General features: G+C 40.6%; 1 protein-coding gene across 6 annotated transcripts in view; it reads right to left on the bottom strand.

Moving 5' to 3' along the window:
• MYO3B (myosin IIIB) overlaps nt 1-20,637 on the bottom strand; it is a 547,413-nt gene that overhangs the window by 159,676 nt on the left and 367,100 nt on the right. For 5 of the 6 annotated variants that reach the window (XM_066345578.1, XM_066345581.1, XM_066345577.1 and 2 more), the window contains 3 exons: nt 6,631-6,742; nt 5,528-5,690; nt 4,200-4,280 (listed from right to left, as the gene is read on the bottom strand). In XM_066345578.1, coding sequence (XP_066201675.1) covers nt 4,200-4,280; nt 5,528-5,690; nt 6,631-6,742 — 356 coding nt within the window. The remainder of the gene's footprint in view (nt 1-4,199; nt 4,281-5,527; nt 5,691-6,630; nt 6,743-20,637) is intronic. The other variant, XM_066345576.1, reaches the window with a different exon arrangement.

Here is a 20,637-nt window from a genome sequence, read left to right as displayed (position 1 = left end):
ATTCTGCTATTCCAAGACTTATTCTACTCAAAAATATCCTAGATGCAGGAAGATAAGCTTATAATGAGAGGATTATGTTTGGAAAGAACACGGTCCAAAGCAGAGAAGTTGCAATAATTTCTTCTCTTTTTAATTTTTTAATTTTTATTTATTTTTTTGTATTTTTCTGAAGCTAGAAACGGGGAGAGACAGTCAGACAGACTCCCGCATGCGCCCAACCAGGATCCACCCGGCACGCCCACCAGGAGGCGACGCTCTGCCCACCAGGGGGCGATGCTCTGCCCCTCCAGGGCATCGCTCTGCCGGGAATCGAACCCGGGACTTCTACACGCCAGGCAGACACTCTACCACTGAGCCAACCGGCCAGGGCCTCTTCTTCTCTTTTTAGATAAACACAACCATACTTTGAATCTGAAGATAAGGAAAACGTTCTGAAGTAAAAGTAAATTGCCCACGAAAGGGCAAATGTTTTTACCCTGTCCATGTGTCTTTTCCGCTAACACAAAACTAGCACCTCAGGTGCTGTTCCATGGCGTTGGCTGAAAGGCAGGGAGACTCAGCCAGCAACAGCTCCGGCTGCCACACTCTACTTCCAAGGAGGGAGAGGCAGCCTTCATGCAGTCCCTACATCTTCATGCCTGCCCAGGGCCCTGCAGACCACAAAATTCACAAAGCCACTCGGTAAGCGGGAATACTGGCTGCCAGGTTAAGGAAAAGGGTTGTATGCAAAGTCAAAAAAAAAAAAAAAAAAAAAAAAAAAAAAAAGGAAGGAAGCCCCTTAACACCACTCTCTGGTTCCATAAAATGAAATGCTCCTTCCACGGTACCTCCCTTATAGATGCCTCACTGAACTATCGGAATCACGACTGTCCTGACCTCATGATGACGAAGCAGACCAGACTTTTTATGCAGTGTTCACTTGGCAATAACAATGCACACAGATGTGGTAGGCAGTTACACAGACATGAGCAGAGCAAGGACGATACACAGACATGAGCAAAGCAAGGACAACAGGCCAGGTGCAGAAGGTCACCAGGGTGGTAACCTCGGGTGCCTAGCAATGGGAAAACCTGGGAAAATGAAGATCTCACCGCCAGGGTGACCCTTTCTTTCTGTAGCACATCATTGGTCATGCGGTTCGGACCCTCCCCCGACTTTCCCTCCTCTGGCGTGTCGCTAGTCATGTGGTCGACCTCCTTGGAGGAGGAACAAGGGGCCAGAGAGTGGCCTCATGAGACATGCATGCAGGCCCTTGCACAACCACTCTCTCAGCACTAACCCCCAGGGATAACATCTAGGTCTCAGTTGTGTTTCAGCTCCTGGTCCAGAAAAACTGCAAAATCCAGACAAGTGGCATCATGGCTGACCTCAGGACCAGCTGCATTGACTGATGACCCCCTGGCACTGACCAATCAGTGGAGACCATGACCCTGAAAAGACACACCTGTAAAGTTGATGAATAGTTGGGATCCTCGCATGAAGCCTCCAGAAAGATACCCTCAAGTTGATGAAGGCTCTCTATAGGGAGCACACTGGGCCCCCCCATACCCCTTCCCCCAGGGGCATTTTCCTTGCCTCTGTCTTTCTCCTAAGCTCCAAGGACCGTGTGTGTGTGTGTGTGTGTGTGTGTGTGTGTGTGTGTGTCTGTAACTAGTCATCTGAGTCCATTTCTCCTAAGACTCACTTCTACCTGTGTGACTTTCTAAATAACTTTTCTCTTTTAGTGTGAGTCTTGTCTCTGAATTCTTTCTTAGCCAGAACTTAAGTACCAAGGTTGTTGAACCAAGATCTTGTCTAACTCACTGGTCTAACACCTGGTACCATTCTGCCACCAACATAGAGATTTTTCAGAGAGAGAATATTTGATTTATGATTCTACACACTGAATTCTGTGAATCAACAATATATAAACTCAAAGTTCATATTTTAAAACATATGGTGGGCTTTGAGCCAAACTGCAAGATCAGAAACACAACCCAGTATCCTCTCATAAGGGGGACTGTGCATATGTGTGCTTGTGTCTGCAGTTGTGTATGTGTGTGTGTGCCTGTGTGTATGTCTGTGTTGGGGAGAGGTGGGCAAGTAGGGAAAAATGCATTTTGAGCTATCTTTTTTTTTTTAAAGATTTTATTTATTCATTTTAGAGAAGAGAGAGAGAGAGAGAGAGAGAGAGATGGGGGAAGGAGCAGGAAGCATCAACTCCCATATGTGCTCTGACCAAGCAAGCCCAGGGGTTCAAATTGGTGACCTCAGCATTCCAGCTCAATGCTTTATCCACTGTGCTACCACGGGTCTTCAGTTATTTTTCTTAAGCTGCAACAAGAATTACAACCCTCCTCCTGACACTTTGAAGTTGCCAAGCTTAGAATTCCTTGGAGATGATGGTTTTATTCTTTTTTTAGGTGAGAGGAGGGGAGAGAGTGAGGCAGACTCTTGCATGTACCCCAATCAGGATCCACCCAGCAACCCCATCTAGGGCCAATGCTCAAGTACTGAACTATTTTTAGCACCTGCGGCTCATGCACTCAGACCAACTGAGCTATCCTCAGCATCTGGGGCCACGCTCCAACCAATTGAGCTGTGGTAGAAGAAGAGGGAGAGAAGGGGGTGGGGAGTAGATGGTTACCTCTCTTGTGTGCCCGTACCAGGAATCAAACCTGGGACATCCATACACTGGGCTGATGCTCTATCTACTGAGCCACCAGCCAGGGCCTTGGGGATGGTGTTTTACGTTTGCATTCAAATAACACCCATTCACCCCAAATATTTTGTGTTTGAATGAAGATATTAGGCTTTTGCAGTGGCTTAAGAGAATTCTGAGGAGTATCCTTGGAGCCAGATTCTGGGTAGAGACCTCCTTGAAAAGGTTGTAGACTATTTGATTTAAAGGTTTGCTTCAATGGCCCTGGCTGGTTGGCTCAAAGGTTGAGTGTTGACCTGGTGTGTGGATGTCCTGGGTTCAATTCCCAGTCAGGGCACACAAGAGAAGCACTTATCTGCTTCTCCACCCCTCCCCCTCTCTTTCTTCTCTATCTCTCTCTTCCTCTCCCACAGCCAAGGCTCCATTGGAGCAAAGTTGGCCCGGGCTCTGAGGATGGCTTCATGGCCTTCGCCTCTGGGGCTAGAATGGCTCCGGTTGCAACAGAGCAACGGCATAGATGGGCAGAGCATCGTTCCCTGGTAGGCATGCTGGGTGGATCCCGGTTGGGTGGGGGAGTCTGTCTCTCTGCCTCCCCACTTCTCACTTCAGAAAAATACAAAAAACATAAAAATAAATAACTCCTAAAGGTTTGCTTCATTTGTGACATATCCTGAAACCCTGCTCCTCTCCCTGATGCTGAGTCCACTGGACTGGCCACATTCTCATTCTGTCTCCAGTGTCCTGAGCTCTGGAAGCTGCTAGCATACTGGGGCATGTTTTTTCCAGCTCCTCAATTAGGCATATGTAGGTTCAAATGCCAGAGGGAGCCCAGCCTGGTAGCCACTGGGGACATTGCTGCTTGCAGAAAAGCAGAGTGACCGGGGAGCCCAGGAGGGGACTAATGAGACTGGAACTAGAGCTCATAGCACTCAGGCAGCCAAGGGCAAGCTGAGCCACAAGGGCCACCCTGTGCTCACCCTACGGGGTCCGGAGGACCACTTTGGCCACATACTAGCCTGGGTAAAGGAAACTCGTTTGCTGGGAAAATCCCTGAGCTATTCCTATCTATGTGATGCTAAGATATAAGTGTAGCATAGAGTCAGAGAATTCTAAGGTTGGGAAGCACCTTCCAGACCTTTTTCAGCTGGTGTTCTCATTTCACAGACGAGGCCATGTGACTCCAAGAGGGAAAGGGGCTCAGTTGGCAGGTTGCGAGGTTAACTATCTAGACTGCCTGTGCTCCAGTGCTGGACCTGCCATCGACTCGCTGAGTGACCATGGACAGGTTACATCACTTCTTCGTGCCTCGGTTGCCCCTCTATAAAATTGGGAATATATAAGCTGTAGTCAAATGCGGCACACAGCAGATGCTCATGGAGGGTTATTCTCAGCACCATCACACACGGGGTGTTTTAGGCACAGCACTAACCCCCCCACTAGAATTCTTGACTCCTATTCCAGTGCTCCTGAATTATTAACCTTTCAGCTTTTCTAAATTCATATGAACTTAATCACTGAATATTTCCAAGTGGATGCTGTGAAATGATGTTTTAATTACCTGCTTGAATATGAGCAGCAGACTCACTCCTTCCGTTGCTTATTTTCTTAAATTTCCTCCGAGCATCATATCCTCTCCAGGCTAAAAATATAAAACCATGTGCTAGGAATGACATTAATTTAAGAACGTGCCGGAGAATTGATATAAGCTGTTTTCCCTCCAATCTCCCCTCTCCTTCTCCCGCCTGCTTCCTCACTGAGCAGAATACGCCGAGACACAGGAGCGGCGATGGGGCGGGAGCGGCGATGGGGCGGACGGGCCTCTCTGTACTCTGAGCTCGGCCACTAACGATGCTTCCGAGAAGTTATTTTCACTTAGGCAGTGAGTTTTCAGAGCACTCTGGATTCCTCTTGTGAATGATGAGGGTCCCCTATCTCAGTGAGGTGGTCCCCTGTCATTCCATTCCAAGGAGGAAGCTCTGTCTCCCGGACTTGGGGGTTGGAAAATACTGGAACAGCCTGATCTGGTCCATGTTTTTTTATTGGAAGGAAGGTCTAAACATGGAAGTTGAAGGAGAAGAAAATAAAGAGGAGGGTCAGGGGGAATAATTAGCAGCCCAACACTTGCATTTGGTGAGGGGAAAGGGAAATGGATGAGGAGGAGATGAGAAAGAGAAAAGGGGAGTCCCTGGGGGCGTATTGGGTCCTTTAGTCAGAGAACTGGGGCATTAAACCACCTTCCAGGAACACGAGTGCCTCTCCTTTCTGCTCCTCCCAGACATGACATCAGAGTGAACATTGTTATGAGACCAAAAAAACCACCTGCTATGTTCCAGATGGGCTGGTGCTTTCACAACCACCCATCCAGAGCACAAGAGCCCAATGCTGTTTATAACATAAATCACACGCGCATGTGCACAGAGACACTGACCGGCCAGGGCATATGACAGATCCTGGTGATTTGTTCCCTTGGTTTACAAGCTCTGGCTGGGCTAGAAAAACCTCTGGAAGCGGCATGAGAAAGTCTGATGCTGAACACGTGGTAATGGACCTAAAGTATAAATTATGTTGGTCATCTGGGAGCTGGGACACACGTCTGTGTGACTTGGATTTCACATTTGTCCACTTCAGTTGCCTCTATCTTGCTGATTATCACAGTGTGTTGTGATGGCTTGTTTGGTTACCTGGAGGTCAGGGGCCCAGGCTGTCCTGTTCATTGCTATATCCCCCACACCTAACACAGGACCTGGCCCATAGTATGCACTCGATAAATATTCGCTGATGCAAGAGAGGAAGGAAGAATGGAAAGAAGAGAAGAAACCACTGAGAAAAGCGGGAGGTGAGTGGCCTCCAGCACTTCATGAAATGCCCAGATTCAGAACCACTTACCTGACTGGATGGCAGTGGCCCCTTTCTCTCTCTTCTCTCTGACTCTTTTGTATCTCCTGGCGCAAAGCCACCCCTTTGCATATGCCTGCAGCACAACCACTCTGCCTATGACTTCTTGCAGTAGCAAATTTAACTGCTCAACATGGTAATATTTGAGAAAAACCTGAAACGAGACATTAGTTATAGCATTACATGCGGGCTCCCAAACAGATATTCACTCTATTCCTGCATATTCTTAATATAAATATTAAAACCATTGTCTAAATAAAGTTTAGTGACTTGAGTTATGCTAATAGTATGAACTTCTTGGGAGAAAATACAATTCCATTTCTAAGACTGAGCCTATCTGTAACTATGGGTAAAAACATATGTTGAGGTTAATAGGGTTTGGGGAGATACCAAATATTCTCCAAGCCTGCCTCATTTCTATCATGAGTTTTATTTCCTCAGCTTGATCTCTAGTCTCTGTCCTCACAGCTCTAACAGAAGTGCTCACCAACAGAACTGACCCATAGCCAACAGAGCTCCCCAGGGAGAGGGACCTAGATGACTCACAGAGATCTAATTTGTGCCGATGAGCAGCAGTGTGGCCATCAACACTCAGACTAAGGCTGACCTTGCAGGGGCAATTCAGAATGGACCGCTGAAGCCTGGAATCCCGCAGGGATATGATATTCTCCCAAATGAAAAGCTACACACAATGAGACTACTAATCAGTGTGTGCAAGAAACAACACAACAACAAGAGTCTAATAAAAAATCAATAACATTATAAAAGATACTCATTATTATCTTTAATATGACTTGTGTATTTGCACTAGGTGCTGAAATAAGTAGCACTGAAAAAAGGAACATTTTAAAATGAGCTCAAAGTTCTCATTTCAGAAATGCTAAATGGCTCTGAAACTACATGCAGAACAGGGGCATGCTTCTTCCTCTGGTCCTTGAGACCCTGAAACTCCAGACCCAAACCAGCTAAGATCATTGTTAGACTGGGGTCTTGTCTGCTCAGCCACAGCACTTACAGAGCATATCGCCGACAAGAGACAAAGGAATGTAGTAGAGCATCATGGGTAACAATTTGAACAATAAATAAAGAACTACCTTTGTTTTTCCCAGCACCCAATGATCTAATCTGGACTTTTCCAAGATAGCGACGCAGCTCTCTTTGGTAGCAAGAGTTGTTTCATGTGCTCTGAATGCCAAGTAATAATACCTATAAAATAAACAAGTATGATAAAGCATTTTTAGTCATCCTTTGATTTAATATAATAGAACTGCTCTGGGCCCAGTGACCCGCTCTATTTTTCAACAGTAAATATTTCTTGAGCATCAATAATGATGTATTAGATAGTGAAAGCTATACAATTTATATTTATTGGCTCTTACCTACTGTCATATTTTCTGTTATGTGTATTTGCCTTTTAATTTGCAATTCACATTGAATGAATATATAATAACATTTTTTGCATTAAAAACTAAAGTATCTAATCCTTTTAGAAAGCTGAAATTTAGATAGTTCTTCTAGTGAAAATCATATAAAATGTTAGTGTTACTATTATAAAAATAATTTATAAGAAGAGGGAAAATTTGCTGCTAGAAATATCTGAGCTAAGTGCCATACTCATCTGGGTAAGATTTGGGAAACATAACCTCTATACGTTAAAAAAAATTAGTTAAATATCACATAGTAGACAGCCATTAAATTAAAAAAAATTAATTTATAAATAAAGAACTTCAGTACAAATTGAAAAAGAAAGATTTTCATAGAGATATTATGTAATCAAGAGAGTTGATTTTCTGTTTTTTTGTTTTACTACTGCAGCAATCTTGCCAGTGGTAATTATTTGTTCTGTTCAAAATAATTCTATAGTTTTCTTTCCAAGGATTTGTTGTTAACACCAAAAGACATATTTGAACTGTGCATATGATCAGATTGTTAGTTTTTTTTGTTTTCTTTTTCTTTTCTTCTCTTCTCTTTTCTTTTAAATGCGAGGAAAGGAGAGAGGGAGACAGACTCTTGCATGTGCCCTAAGTAGGATCTACCCAGTTACCCCTGTCTGGGGCTGATGCTCAAATCAATTAGCTGTACTTAGCACCCAGGCTCATGCTTGAACCAGTTGAGCTACTGGCTGTGGGAGGAAAAGAGAGAGAGAAGGGGAAGCGGGAGGGAAGGGGAGAGAAGCAGATGGTCGCTTCTCCTGTGTGCCCTGACCGAGGATCGAACCCGGAAAGTCCATATGCTGGTCCAACACTCTATCCACTGAGCCAACCGGCCAGGGCCTTCTGTTTTATTTCTTTGAGAACTTTTGAATTAAAAAAAGAAACTCTGAAAAAATATTTTAATTGTAATTCCATTGTAACCATGCAAAAACATCACTTCTTTAATCTGACCCTTTCTCCTTCTTTTCTTCAATTCAAAATGGTCTTGTCCAGACAAGGAGGCCCTGGATTCACTCCCCTTCCTCTCCCTTGTGTGTTCACTCCCTTAACCATTAAGCCCTCAGGACAATGAAATTCTGGTCAGCATCAAATATTGTTAGGAACAAAGCCTCAGGTATGTTGACTACAGAGGTACAGTTTCGGTTAAACTAAAGATAACATCTAGGTCTCAGTTGTATTTCAACTCCACACCCAGAAAAGCAGAATGACCCTACCAATCACACCCTTGGGAAACCAGACTGTATGATGCCCTGGCTGACATCAGGACCAGATGCAATGATTACCTACCCCTATCCCAGTGCTGATCAATCAATAGAGACCATAACCCTAACCACAATCCTAGCCCCCTTAGTCACTACGATTAATGATTTCTCCCCTATTTTACCCATCTTCTAGAAGCCACCAGGGGCCTGGTTTTATTGCATTAGCTCACCTATGACTCTAGCTTTGGTGCCATGACTTAAATAAATCTTTATTTTCTTTGGTACAGCCTTTGACTCTGCTTTGAAAAGTCCCATCTGAAGCAATCTGTAAAGAGCAAAAGTGGTCATAGCCTATGTCTACTGACTCTGTCTTCTGGGCCACACAGCTGTCTCAAGGGGTAGAGTAGGTATGTTGTCTTGATAATAATCACCAAAACCACATTTGTCTTCTTAAATTATGTATTTTATTAAACTTCCATACTTTCAGATAATAGAGTTTCTGGGTAGATTCAAAGAACGCCGCCAAAGGGTTTTTCTCTCTCCTTTTCTTTATTCTCCCCATTAAAAAGAAAGATATAACTAATATATTATCATTTTGGAAAACCTTCCCTTAATTTTTCTTTAAAACTATTCTAAGGATCTTTTCTCTGCTTTTTGCTGCCATCTATAATTAAATCCAACACCTCGAAAGCTTAAAAAATTAACTTAATTTCCTTGTTAAATGATTTTCCTGCTCTTTCTCAACAAGGCTGATCTGTTATTTTGGAATTACTTTGAAATGTAAAGCTGTTTTTACTTATTTTTTTAAAAATCACTAAAATGTAAAATATGTCCCTTCTTCCTGTCCAACAACCCCATATTCGTCTATAGAAAAATAAACATACCTAATGAGCACTTGAGTCATTTAACTTTATCTTTGTGCTACTTGATTATTTCACAGGTTAGGATATAATGCTGAATTTGCTGGAACATTTGCATTCAGAGATCCTGGGAATGAATTCAAGGCTGTGAGCCTGTGTTTTTACTTTTGAGGGGAGGTGCAGTGCTCTCCCAGGATTGTAAGAAGCCATTCAGCCGAGTTTGGGAACCTGCTGTGAGAAGGTGCCCTGTGGTGCTAAGTGGGAGGAGGGATACCCCGGAGCCCAGTTAGGCTGCTTCTCCAGGAGCAGTTTTAGTCGTGGCTTTTCTGACTTGGCTTTGGCCAAAGCAGAAAGATGTGTCCTGGAGTACATGGGGGTGGTGGGAAGAGATAGTGAATCCGTATGGGGCGAATGTCTTGGGAAAGCTGAAGTATGGATAGCTGAAGATGAAAACAATCCGTGGTAAAACTACGCTTTTTCTATTAGACCTGGCCATTTAAAACATGGGCGCCTTTGGCTTTCACCAGCTCTGGCTTGATATGTTGACTGTCCCGTATTACTGGTGATGAAGTATTTAATCAGAACCTAAATGACCAGCACTGTCATGGCTATAGGAGGAATGCAAGGTATGTTCTAGCTTTTGGATCAAGGATTTATATTCTTTTTAGGCACCTGAGGATGATTCTAAGTGATTTGTAATTTTTAAATAGGCAGAATATATCCTGAACTAACATATGTATTGGAACTTAATTCAGACTTTTAGTTCTCCAACCATATCTTTTCATTTATGATGATGATAATATTCAGATTTGGCTTAGTTCAGAAAGAGATGGGTAACAACAGTACTGCAAAGAGGTGAAGGTTTCAAAAAACATTGAAGAAACATATAAGTGACAACTCTATAGTAATCAGGCCAGAGAAGTATAATGTGTTTCCTCCACAGATTAATTTTGGATTCTAGCAGGTACCATGGTGAAGAAAGCACTTTGGCTGAGCTCCTGTGTGCTTCAATGTAAGGATGAAACGGAAAGGAACAAGATAAAAGGGCTGTCAGCAAGGGGTTTCTTTTTGGGAAGATCCATCCCACCCCTTCCTGAAGCAGCTTGATGAATTAATTGAGCGAGAGAGATGCCTAAGAGCCAAAGAATAAATGTAGAAGTTTATCTTGAGGGTCCGGCACTTCAGAGCATGCAAAGATCAGTTCTGCCCTGAGCTGCCTCTTGGAAGTAAAATTTATCTCGCAGATAAAAGCCTGAGCTCTGAGTTTAGAGTGATAAGATCTGTCTCTAACCATGGGTAAGATACTTACATCTCTGTACCTAAATTCCCACAAGGTAAATGGGAACCAGATAAGTGGTTCCTAACTCTTTCAGGGGAAGCAAGGAAGAGTCAAGTCACCATGAAAAACTGGTAAAAACTATATCCATTTTTTTCTTAGAAAATGCTCTTAACACAATACATTGTATACAATGTTAGGGGTTCACATAACTCCTAATGGCCCTCTAAGCACCAAAGAGAACCTTTACTTTTTCAGAACTCTACAGGTGATAAATTTTCATCTTATAAAAATGTATAAGCTTTCAAAATAGTAAATATCTTTTTAAAACTAGCTCTATTAAAAATGTTATTTTGCTAGCACTGGCCAGTTGGCTCAGTGGTAGAGTGTCGGCCTGGCATACAGGAGTCCCGGGTTCGATTCCCAGCCAGGGCACACAGGAGAAGCGCCCATCTACTTCTCCACCCCTCCCCCTCTCCTTCCAATCTGTCTTTCTCTTCCCCTCCCGCAGCCGAGGCTCCATTGGAGCAAAGATGGCCCGGGCGCTGAGGATGGCTCTGTGGCCTCTGCCTCAGGCACTAGAATGGCTCTGGATGCAACAGAGCGATGCCCCAGAGGGGCAGAGCATCGCCCCCTGGTGGGCATGCCGGGTGGATCCCGGTCGGGCGCATGCGGGAGTCTGACTGCCTCTCCGTTTCCAGCTTTGGAAAAATGCAAAAAAAAAAAAAAAAGATTATTTTGTTTTTTGCCTAAAATGTTTTATTGTATGGAACGCAGGCTCTTCAAGACAGGGTTTTTAAGTGTAACAGGCAAAGCAGTTTATAAAAACCAAAAGGCAACTAGAGATACTTCTTGCATTTGTTATTTTTTTCTCTATTTTTTTCACACTCCACTCCCCTCCTGTTTGGCAACCATCAACTTGTTTATAGATATGTTTTATTTTTTGGATTCCAAGCGAAATCACATGGTATTTGTCTTTCTCTGTCTGACTTATTTCACTTAGCATAATACCCCCAGGTCTATCCATGGTGTTACAAATAATAAGATTCCTTCCCTTTCCCCTTCCCTTCCCTTCCCTTCCCTTCCCTTCCCTCCCTTTCCCTTTCTCCTTTCCCTTCCCCTTTCCCCTTCCCTTCCTTTCCTTTCCTTTCCTTTCCTTCCTTCCTTCCTTTTTTATTGCTGAGAAATATTTTATTATTTCTTTATCCACCTCTCCTTTATTCATTCAGCTGTCTATAGATACATTGGTTGCTTTCCTCCTGCATTTAAATTATAGAACCATAAACTGGAAGGATTAATAAGGCTCCAGAATATACAGTGTGTCTGTAAAGTCATGGTGCACTTTTGACCAGTCACAGGAAAGCAACAAAAGACGATAGAAATGTGAAATCGGCACCAAATAAAAGGAAAACCCTCCCAGTTTCTGTAGGATGATGTGACAGCATGTATGCATGTGCAGATGATGATGTAACACCATGTATACAGCGGAGCAGCCCACGGCTATGCCAGTCGAGATGTGGACGGTACAGAGGAAAGTTCAGTGTGTTCTGTGGCTCACTAAATTAGAATTCGTGACCAAAGTGCAACATGAATATCGGCGTGTTTATAATGAAGCGCCACCACATAGGAATAACATTACTTGGTGGGATAAGCAGTTGAAGGAAACTGGCAGTTTGGTGGAGAAACCCTGTTCTGGTAGGCCATCAGTCACTGACGAGTGTGTAGAGGCTATACGGGGTAGCTACCTAAGGAGCCCTGAAAAATCTGTGCGTGAGCCCACATCGAACTGCACTGAATAGGTATGAAACTGGGAGAGTTTTCCTTTTATTTGGTGCAGATTTCACATTTCTATCATCTTTTGTTGCTTTCCTGTGACCGGTCAAAAGTGCACCATGACTTCACGGACATACTATATTAGTTTTCTATTGCTGCATGACAATTTACTCCAAAATTTAATGCCTTAAAAATAGCAATATTTGTCATCTCATAGTATCTGAGGGTCAAAAATTCAGGAGCAGCTTATCTGAGTTATTCTGGTTCAGGTTTCTCGTGAGATTACAGTTAAGACTTTGGGCAGGACTGCAATCATCTAAAAGCTTGACTGGGACTAGAGGATCTATTTTCAAGATGGCTCACTGACATTGCTAATGGCAAAAAGCCTTGGCTCTTATTGGCTGTTGGTAAAAGACCTCAGTTCCTTGCCACATGGGCCTTTCTAAAAGGCTACTTGAGTATCTTCATGAAACAGAAGGTGGCTTCCCTCAGAACAAGGGATCCCAGAGACAGCAAGTAGGAATCTGCAATGCCTCTTATGATTGAAGCTTGAAAGGGACACACCATCACTTCTTCCATATTCTTCCATTCATTAGAAGCAAGTTGCTAAGTCCAAACCACATTCAATGGGACGGAAATGAAGTTCTACTTCTTGAAGGGAGGAATATTAAATAATTTGTAGACATATTATAAAACCACCATAAGGAATCTCTATAAATCATCAAGTCTTCTTTTTAGTGACATAGAAAACTGCTTTTAGTGAGACAAAATGACTTGTCCAAGGAAAAAAAGTGAATGACAGAGGTTCAGATTATTATTCAAGTCTCCTGACTTCCAGGTCATTGATTTTTTTTAAAAAAGAACTGATTTAAATCCAACTAGTAACATTTAATTTTTGATGCAATGGGAAGAAACAAAAAAGAGTGAAGATATCTACTACTTCTCGCCAAAGAAGAAAATGACTGAAAATTTAGCCTATATTTTTATTAAAAATAAAAATATTTCTGTATTAAAATTTTTGAAAAGTTGAGAAAAATTTGCCTCATATACCTTCGTTGTCTGTTTAGATACAAGGTTCCTCCCTCCCCCCCATATTACAATTATTCTTTATAGAGTCACCGACAAAATGCTATTGTTTGAAATATAAGTGTATCCCCAATAAATAAATTCTAGTAAATTTCTTAGGCTGAAATTCAAAGCCTATATAATCTATTTAATTAAAGATAGTACCTTTGAAGGAGAAGGGGGCTTGTATTTCTTCTCACTTCTCCTTTCTGAGCTCCTCAGTGCAGGTTGAGAAAGTCTTTAGGAAGACACAGAGACTGTATTAAATACACCAAAGTTGTCCTATGAAACCTGGTCCATATCAGCAAGAGAAAGGCTTTTTGGTCTTGTTCATACTTCATTTTGGAAGCGTGTGAGGAATGGATGTCAAAGAAATTGTATTAACCAAACACCGTCCTTCCAGAATGGAGCCAGGAACAAAGCCTATTAGGTCTCCAAGAACTTCTAGGCTCCCCCAGAGACAGTAGGACTATAAAGAGAGGGCAAAGAGGTAGAAAAGCCTGAGCGCACTGCAGACAATGACTAAAGAAGGAAGTATGCCTGGATTCTAGTCAAGATGGGCTCTATGGCTCCTGAAAGGAAACTTAATTAGAAGAGAAAAAGAAATATTTAGAAATTTTTGAATTATTGTGTGTTCCTGATCAGCTATCAGTGAGGTTATTTTCTTTCTTGTAATGAGGGGACTTAAGCTCTTCCAGACATAATGTGGGCAGAATTGAGGGCTTACACTTAGCCAGTCAGACTTCAGTACCCACCACCACATGCAACCAAGGCAGCTAGAGCATGTAGAGAGCACTAAAAGAAAGCTACAGAGAGAGAGAGAGAATGTTCTGGAAGTCCCTCGGGTATTCAGCGGAGTACAGATGGGTACATACATGAGAAGAAACTACCCAAGGCTGGAGAAAGAGCCATCTGAGATTAGAAGAAAGAGTGCCTGACACTCTGACAAGGCTGAGAATACTACCTGTCTCTACCAGCTAGACTGGTTAATTTCTCACAATTCATAGGACAATGGAAAGAGTACTGAGAATGTTCATGCTGCAGTAGTGAGGAAATATTACTCCTAAACACCATTCTGCTTCTACTTAACAGGTCTCAACAAGACCCAAGCGGATAAAATAGTTTCCCAGTAATTTTTAAAATTAATTATTTATTTAGACAATTAAATTTAACAGGGTGACATTGGTAAATCAGAGCACACAGATTTAGAGAAAACATCTCCACACCATTTAGACAGTTGATTATACTATAAACCCATCACCCAAAGTCAAATCATCCTCTGTCACCCTATATTTTGTTTCTCTTTAAGCCCCTCCCCTGCCCTCCACCCCCATCCTTCTCCTCTCTTCCCCTCCCCCTGGTAACCACTGCACTTTTATCTATGTCCATGAATCTCAATTTTGTGTCCCATCTATGTATGGAATTATACAGTTCTTGGCTTTTTCTGATTTACTTATTTCACTCAGTATAATGTTATCAAGGTCCATCCATGTGGTCATAAATGATACTATGTCATCATTTCTTATGGCTGAGTATATATGCACCACATCTTCTTTATCCAATCCTCTACTAAAGGGCATTTTGGCTGTTACCATGTCTTGGCAACTGTGAACAATGCTGCGATGAACATGGGAGTGCATGAATCTTTACGTACGCATGTTTTCAAGTTTTGTAAGTATATACTTAGTAGAGGGATTGCTGGGTCATATGGTAGTTCTATTTTTAATTGTTTGAAGAACCACTATACTTCCTTCCATAGTGGTTGCACTAATTTACATTCCCACCAGCAGTGAATGAGGGTTCCTTTTTCTCCACAGCCTCTCCAACACTTGTTATTACCTGTCTTGTTGATAAAAGCTAATCTAACAGGTGTGAGGTTATATCTCATTGTAGTTTTGATTTGCATTTCTCTAATAGCTAGTGAAGATGAGCATTTTTTCATATATCTGTTGGCTATTTGTATTTCTTCTTGGGAGAAGTGTCTGTTCATGTCCTCTTCCCATTTTTTTATTGGATTGTTTGCTTGTTTGTTGCTGAGTTTTGTGAGTTCTTTATATATGATATTTTTAATATTAGCCCCTTATCTGAGCTGTTGTTTGAAAATATCATCTTTCATTTAGTTGACTATTTGTTTTGTTGACAGTTTCTTTTGCTCTGCAGAAGCTTCTTAGTTTGATGTAGTCCCATTCATTTATCTTTGTTTTTACTTCCCTTGCCTTTGGGGTCAAATTCATAAAATGTTCTCTACTGCCAAGGTCCATGAGTTTAGTACCTATGTTTTCTTCTATGTAATTTAATGTTTCAGATCTTATGTTAGGGTCTTTTGATTCATTTGGAATTAATTTTTGTGCAAGGAGACAAACTGTAGTCAAGTTTCATTCTTTTTTCTTTTTTTTTTTTTTTTAATGAAGTCCTTTTTTTTTTTTTTAATTTTATTTATTCATTTTAGAGAGGAGAGAGAAAGGGAGAGAGAGAGAAGGTGGGGAGGAGCTGGAAGCATCAACTCCCATATGTGCCTTGACCAGGCAAGCCCAGGGTTTTGAACCGGCGACCTCAGCATTTCCAGGTCGACACTTTATCCACTGTGCCACCACAGGTCAGGCTCAAGTTTCATTCTTTTGCATGTGTCTTTCCAATTTTCCCAGTACCATTTATTGAAGAGGCTTTCTTTTCTCAATTGTGTGTTTTTGGCTCCTTTATCAAAGATGATCTGCTCATATATATGTGGTTTTATTTCTGTTCCATTGGTCTGTGTGTCTATTTTTCTGCCAGTACCATGCTGTTTTGATTATCATGGCTCTGTAGTATAGTTGGAAGTCAGGTATTGCAATATCTCCAGCTTCGTATTTTTTCCAGTAGTACTTTGGTTATTCAAGGTTTTTTATGGTTCCATATAAACCTGATGATTTTTTGTTCTATTTCTTTATAAAATGACATTGTTTTTATTGTATATTGTTTTGGGTAATATGGCCATTTAAACTATATTTATTCTTCCTATCCGCAAACAAGGAATATTTTTCCATTTCATTGTGTCTTTTTCAATTTCCTTTAATAATGCTTTTAGTTTTCAGTATATAGGTCCTTTACATTCTTTGTCATGTTTATTCCTAGGTTGTTTTTTTTTTTTGTTAGAACTGTAAAGGGGATTATTTTTTTGAGTTCTTTTTTCGAGTTTTAATTGTTGGCATATAAAAAAGCAATAGACTTCTGTATATTAATTTTGTATTCTGTGACCTTACTGTATTGATTTATTGTTTCTAATAGCCTTTCTGTGGAGTCTTTGGGGTTTTCTATACACAGGATCATATCATCTGCAAAAAGTGAAACCTTTACTTCTTCGTTCCCAATATGAATGCCTTTTATTTCTTTTTCTTGTCTGATTGCTCTGGCTAGAACTTCCAGTACTATGTTGAATAGGAGTGGAGAGAGTGGACCACCTTGTCTTGTTCCTGATTTTAGAGAAAAAGTTTTCAGTTTTTTACCATTTACTATGATATTAGCTGATGGTTTGTCATAAATGACCTTTATTATGTTGAGGTATTTTCCTCTATACCCATTTTGTTGAGTGTTTTAAACATAAAATGATGTTGTATTTTATTGAATGCCTTTTCTGCATCTATTAATAGGATCATATGGTTTTTGTCCTTTGTTTTGTTGATATGGGGTATTACGTTAATCGTTTTACATGTGTTGAACCATCCTTGTGTTTCTGGGATGAATCCCACTTGATGATGATGAATTATTTTTTTTGATATGTTGTTGTATTCGATTTGCTAGTATTTTGTTTAGAATTTTTGCATCTGTATTCATTAGAGATACTGGTCAGTAGTTTTCTTTTTGTGCGTTGTCCTTACCAGGTTTTGGTCTGAGGGTTATGTTGGCCTCATGTGTTTAGGAAGTATTGCTTCTTCTTCCATTTTTTTGGAAGACTTTGAGAAGGGTAGGAACAAAATCTTCTTTGAATGTTTGGTAGAATTCACTAGTATAGCTATCTGGCCCCGGACTTTTATTTTTGGGAAGGTTTTTGATAGTTGTTTCTATTTACTCCTTGCTTATCGGTCTATTTAGGCTTTCTATTTTTTCGTGATTCAGTCTAGGAAGATTGCATTGTTCTGGGAGTTTATTCATTTCCTCTAGATTGCTGTATTTGGTGCATATAATTTTTCATAGTATTCTGCAATAATCCTTTGTATATCTATAATATCTGTGGTCATTTCTCCTCTTTCATTTTGGGTTTTGTTTATATGAATCCTTTCTCTTTTTTCCTTAGTGAGTCTTGTCAGGGGTTTGTCAATTTTATTGATCTTTTCAAAGAACCAGCTCTTTGTTGCATTAATTTTTTCTATAGTTTTTCTGTACTCTATTTCATTTATTTCTACTCTAATTTTTATTATTTCCTTTCTTCTGCTGATTTTGGGTTGCCTTTGTTCTTCTTTTCCTAATTCCTTAAGATGTGATGTTAGGTTGTTTACTTGAGCTCTCTCTTGTTTTTTCATATAAACCTGTAATGATATGAACTTCCCTCTTATTACTCCTTTCACTGCATCCCAGATATTCTGATATGTCATGCTGTCATTTTCATTTGTCTATATATACATATATATATATATATATATATATATATATATATATATTTTGATTTCTTCTTTTATTTTTTCTTTTACCCAATTGTTTTTTAGAAGTATGTTTTTTAATTTCCACATTTTTGTGGGTGTGTTTACTTCTTTTTTGCAGTTGAATTCTAGTTTCAGAGCCTTATGATAAGAGAATATGCTTGGTATAATTTCAATCTTTCTGAATTTGTTGATGTCAGTTTTGTGGCACAGCACATGATCTATTCTTGAGAATATTCCATGTACACTGGAGAAAAATGTATACTCTGACGTTTTGGGATGAAATGTTCTGTAGATGTCTATTATGTCCATTTGTTCTAATGTTTCATTTAAGACCAATATTTCTTTATTGATTTTCTGTTTGGATGAATGATCTAAAGCTATTAATGGTGTATTGAGGACTCCAAGTATGATTATATTTTTTTCGGTTTGTACTTTTAGATCAATTAATAGATGTCATATATTTTGGTGCTCTTTGGTTTGGTGCATATATAATATATTAAGAAGTGTTATGTCTTCTTGATACAATGTCCCCTTTATGTCCATCCTTGTCTCTGGTTACTTTTGTTGTCTTGTAGTCAGCACTGTCAGATATGAGTATGGCTGCACCTGCTTTTCTTTGGATATTTTCTTGGAGAATCATTTTCCAACCTTTCACTTTGAATATATTTTTATCCTTGTAGCTTAGATATGTCTCTTGAAGGCAGCATACTGTTGGGTTTTGCTTCTTGATCCAATCTGCTCTGTGCCTCTTTATTGGTGAGTTCATTTACATTTAGTGTAATTATTGACACTTATGGATTTCCTATTGCCATTTAATATATTGCTTTCTGATAGCTTTGTGTCTTGTTTGGTTCTTCTTTTTTGTTTTTTTGTCATTTGTTTTTGTTTGGTGGTATTCCATACTTTTATCTTCTGTTTCTTCCTTTTTTAAGCGATGTGTCTCAGTAGTGGCATTTTTAGGGATGGTTACCATTAGGTTATTTTAAAAATTATCATATTTATTAAAGTCCATTATCTTATGAGTGCTTCTGCACTCCATCTTCCTTTGCTACTGCTGATTTTTATTCTCTTCCCTCTTATGTTATTGTTGTCACAGATTATCCTTGATTTTATTGTGGTTTTCTTAAAATTTTTACCTGTAGTTTTGTTTTGTTCTTTGTATCTGGTCAGATAACCCCTTTTAGTATTTCCTGTAGTGGGGTTTTTTGTGATAAATTTTCTCAGCTTCTGTATGTCTGTAAATGTTTTCATTTCCCCTTCATAGTTGAAGGATAGCTTTAATGGCTATAGTATCCTTGAATAGTAGTTTCTCTCTTTCAGTTCTTTAAAATGCTGGGGTCCACTCTGTTCTGGCTTTTAGAATTTCTGCTGAGAAAACACATGATAGCCTAATGGGCCTTCCTTTATATGTTATATTCTTCTCCCTAGCTGCCTTGAGGATTCTTTCTTTGTCATTGATTTGTGATAATTTCATTACTATATGCCTTGGAGTAGGTCTATTTGAGTGGAGGCAACTCAGCGTTCTGTTTGCTTCTTGGATTTGAGGCTCTAACTCTTTCCACAGGCTTGGGAAGTTCTCACTGATTATTTGTTTCAATATGTTCAACATTCCCTTTTCCCCTCTCTTCTTCTTCTTCTAATATACCCATTATTCTCATATTGCTCTTCCTGATGGAGTCAGACAATTCTTGTAAGGCTTTTTCATTTTTTTAAATTTGTGAGTCTCTCTCTTCTTCTCTCTTAGTATCTCTAGTTGCTTGTCTTCAATGTCACTAATTCTCTCCTCTATCTAGCCCGTTCTATTGGCTAAGCTTGTTACCTCAGTTTTCAGTTCATGTATTGAGTTTTTCATCTCTAGTTCTTTTTATATTTTCAATTTCCTTGGTAAAGTACTCTTTTTGTTCATTAAGTTGTTTTTTGAGCTCACTAAATAGCCTTTCAGTGTTTTCTTATATTTTATTGAGTATTTTTAGAGCTTCAATTTTAAATTCTCTGTCATTAATTTCCAAGGTTTCCATGTGATTGGGATTTTTCAACACCTATCTGAGCTACGTCTCTATCTTGTATATCCATATTTGATTTCTTTTTCCTTGGTGGCATTTGTGAGCAGTATTAATAACCCCAACAAGAGATAATTATTACTTTTTCTGGTAGGGGGCACTGTACTACAAGGGTGACCTCTGAGAGATTCTTGGGTGGAGTTCTGCTGAGGCATTACTATTGTTGTTTAATGATGCAGGCAAGGCCCTGCGGCTGGTAGGAGGGGCTTTTTGTTAGGGCTTTGCAATTTAATGGCTTTAGCAATGGCCAACCAGGGTTCCTTCAGGGTCCTCCCCCATGTCCCAACAGAGCAGGGGATCAAGTGCTTGGGTATCCCTGCCTCTCACAAAAGAGAGCAGCCTGGAAATCCAGCTGAGGGGGGTCTGCCACCATCACTGTTTGCACTTTAAGCACTCAAAGCACAGCCCTGGGCAGGGGTGCAGGTATGAGCCACAAGCTGGTATCCAAGTTTCATGAGCAGTTACGGCAGAGATTATAGATCAGGGGCGTCCCGCCCACACAGGCAAAGGGTACTGGAGCTTTGGAGTGGGTGGGGCACAGATCCCAGATCAAGAGCAGCTGGCCTCACAAGGCTAAACTCTGTGGGCAGATAAAGCACGCCCCAGCGTCCCATGCGCCCATCTCCACAAGCTAACTGAATGTAGTTCTTGGGAGCATGCCACAGGCTTTGTGTGTGCCCAACGCCTGTAAGCCTGTAATCACTCAGCGGCAGCAATCATGGGTGTGGCAGATGCTAGGAAACAGTTCTGCTCCCCATTCTTGGTCTTCTCCCCTATTTCAGCTCCTTCCCCCCAGACTCTCCTCTTCTTCTGGCT

The sequence above is a fragment of the Saccopteryx leptura genome, chromosome 7 (assembly GCF_036850995.1).
Source record: "Saccopteryx leptura isolate mSacLep1 chromosome 7, mSacLep1_pri_phased_curated, whole genome shotgun sequence".
NCBI lineage: Eukaryota > Metazoa > Chordata > Mammalia > Chiroptera > Emballonuridae > Saccopteryx > Saccopteryx leptura.
This window is presented reverse-complemented; position numbering and strand designations above follow the sequence as displayed.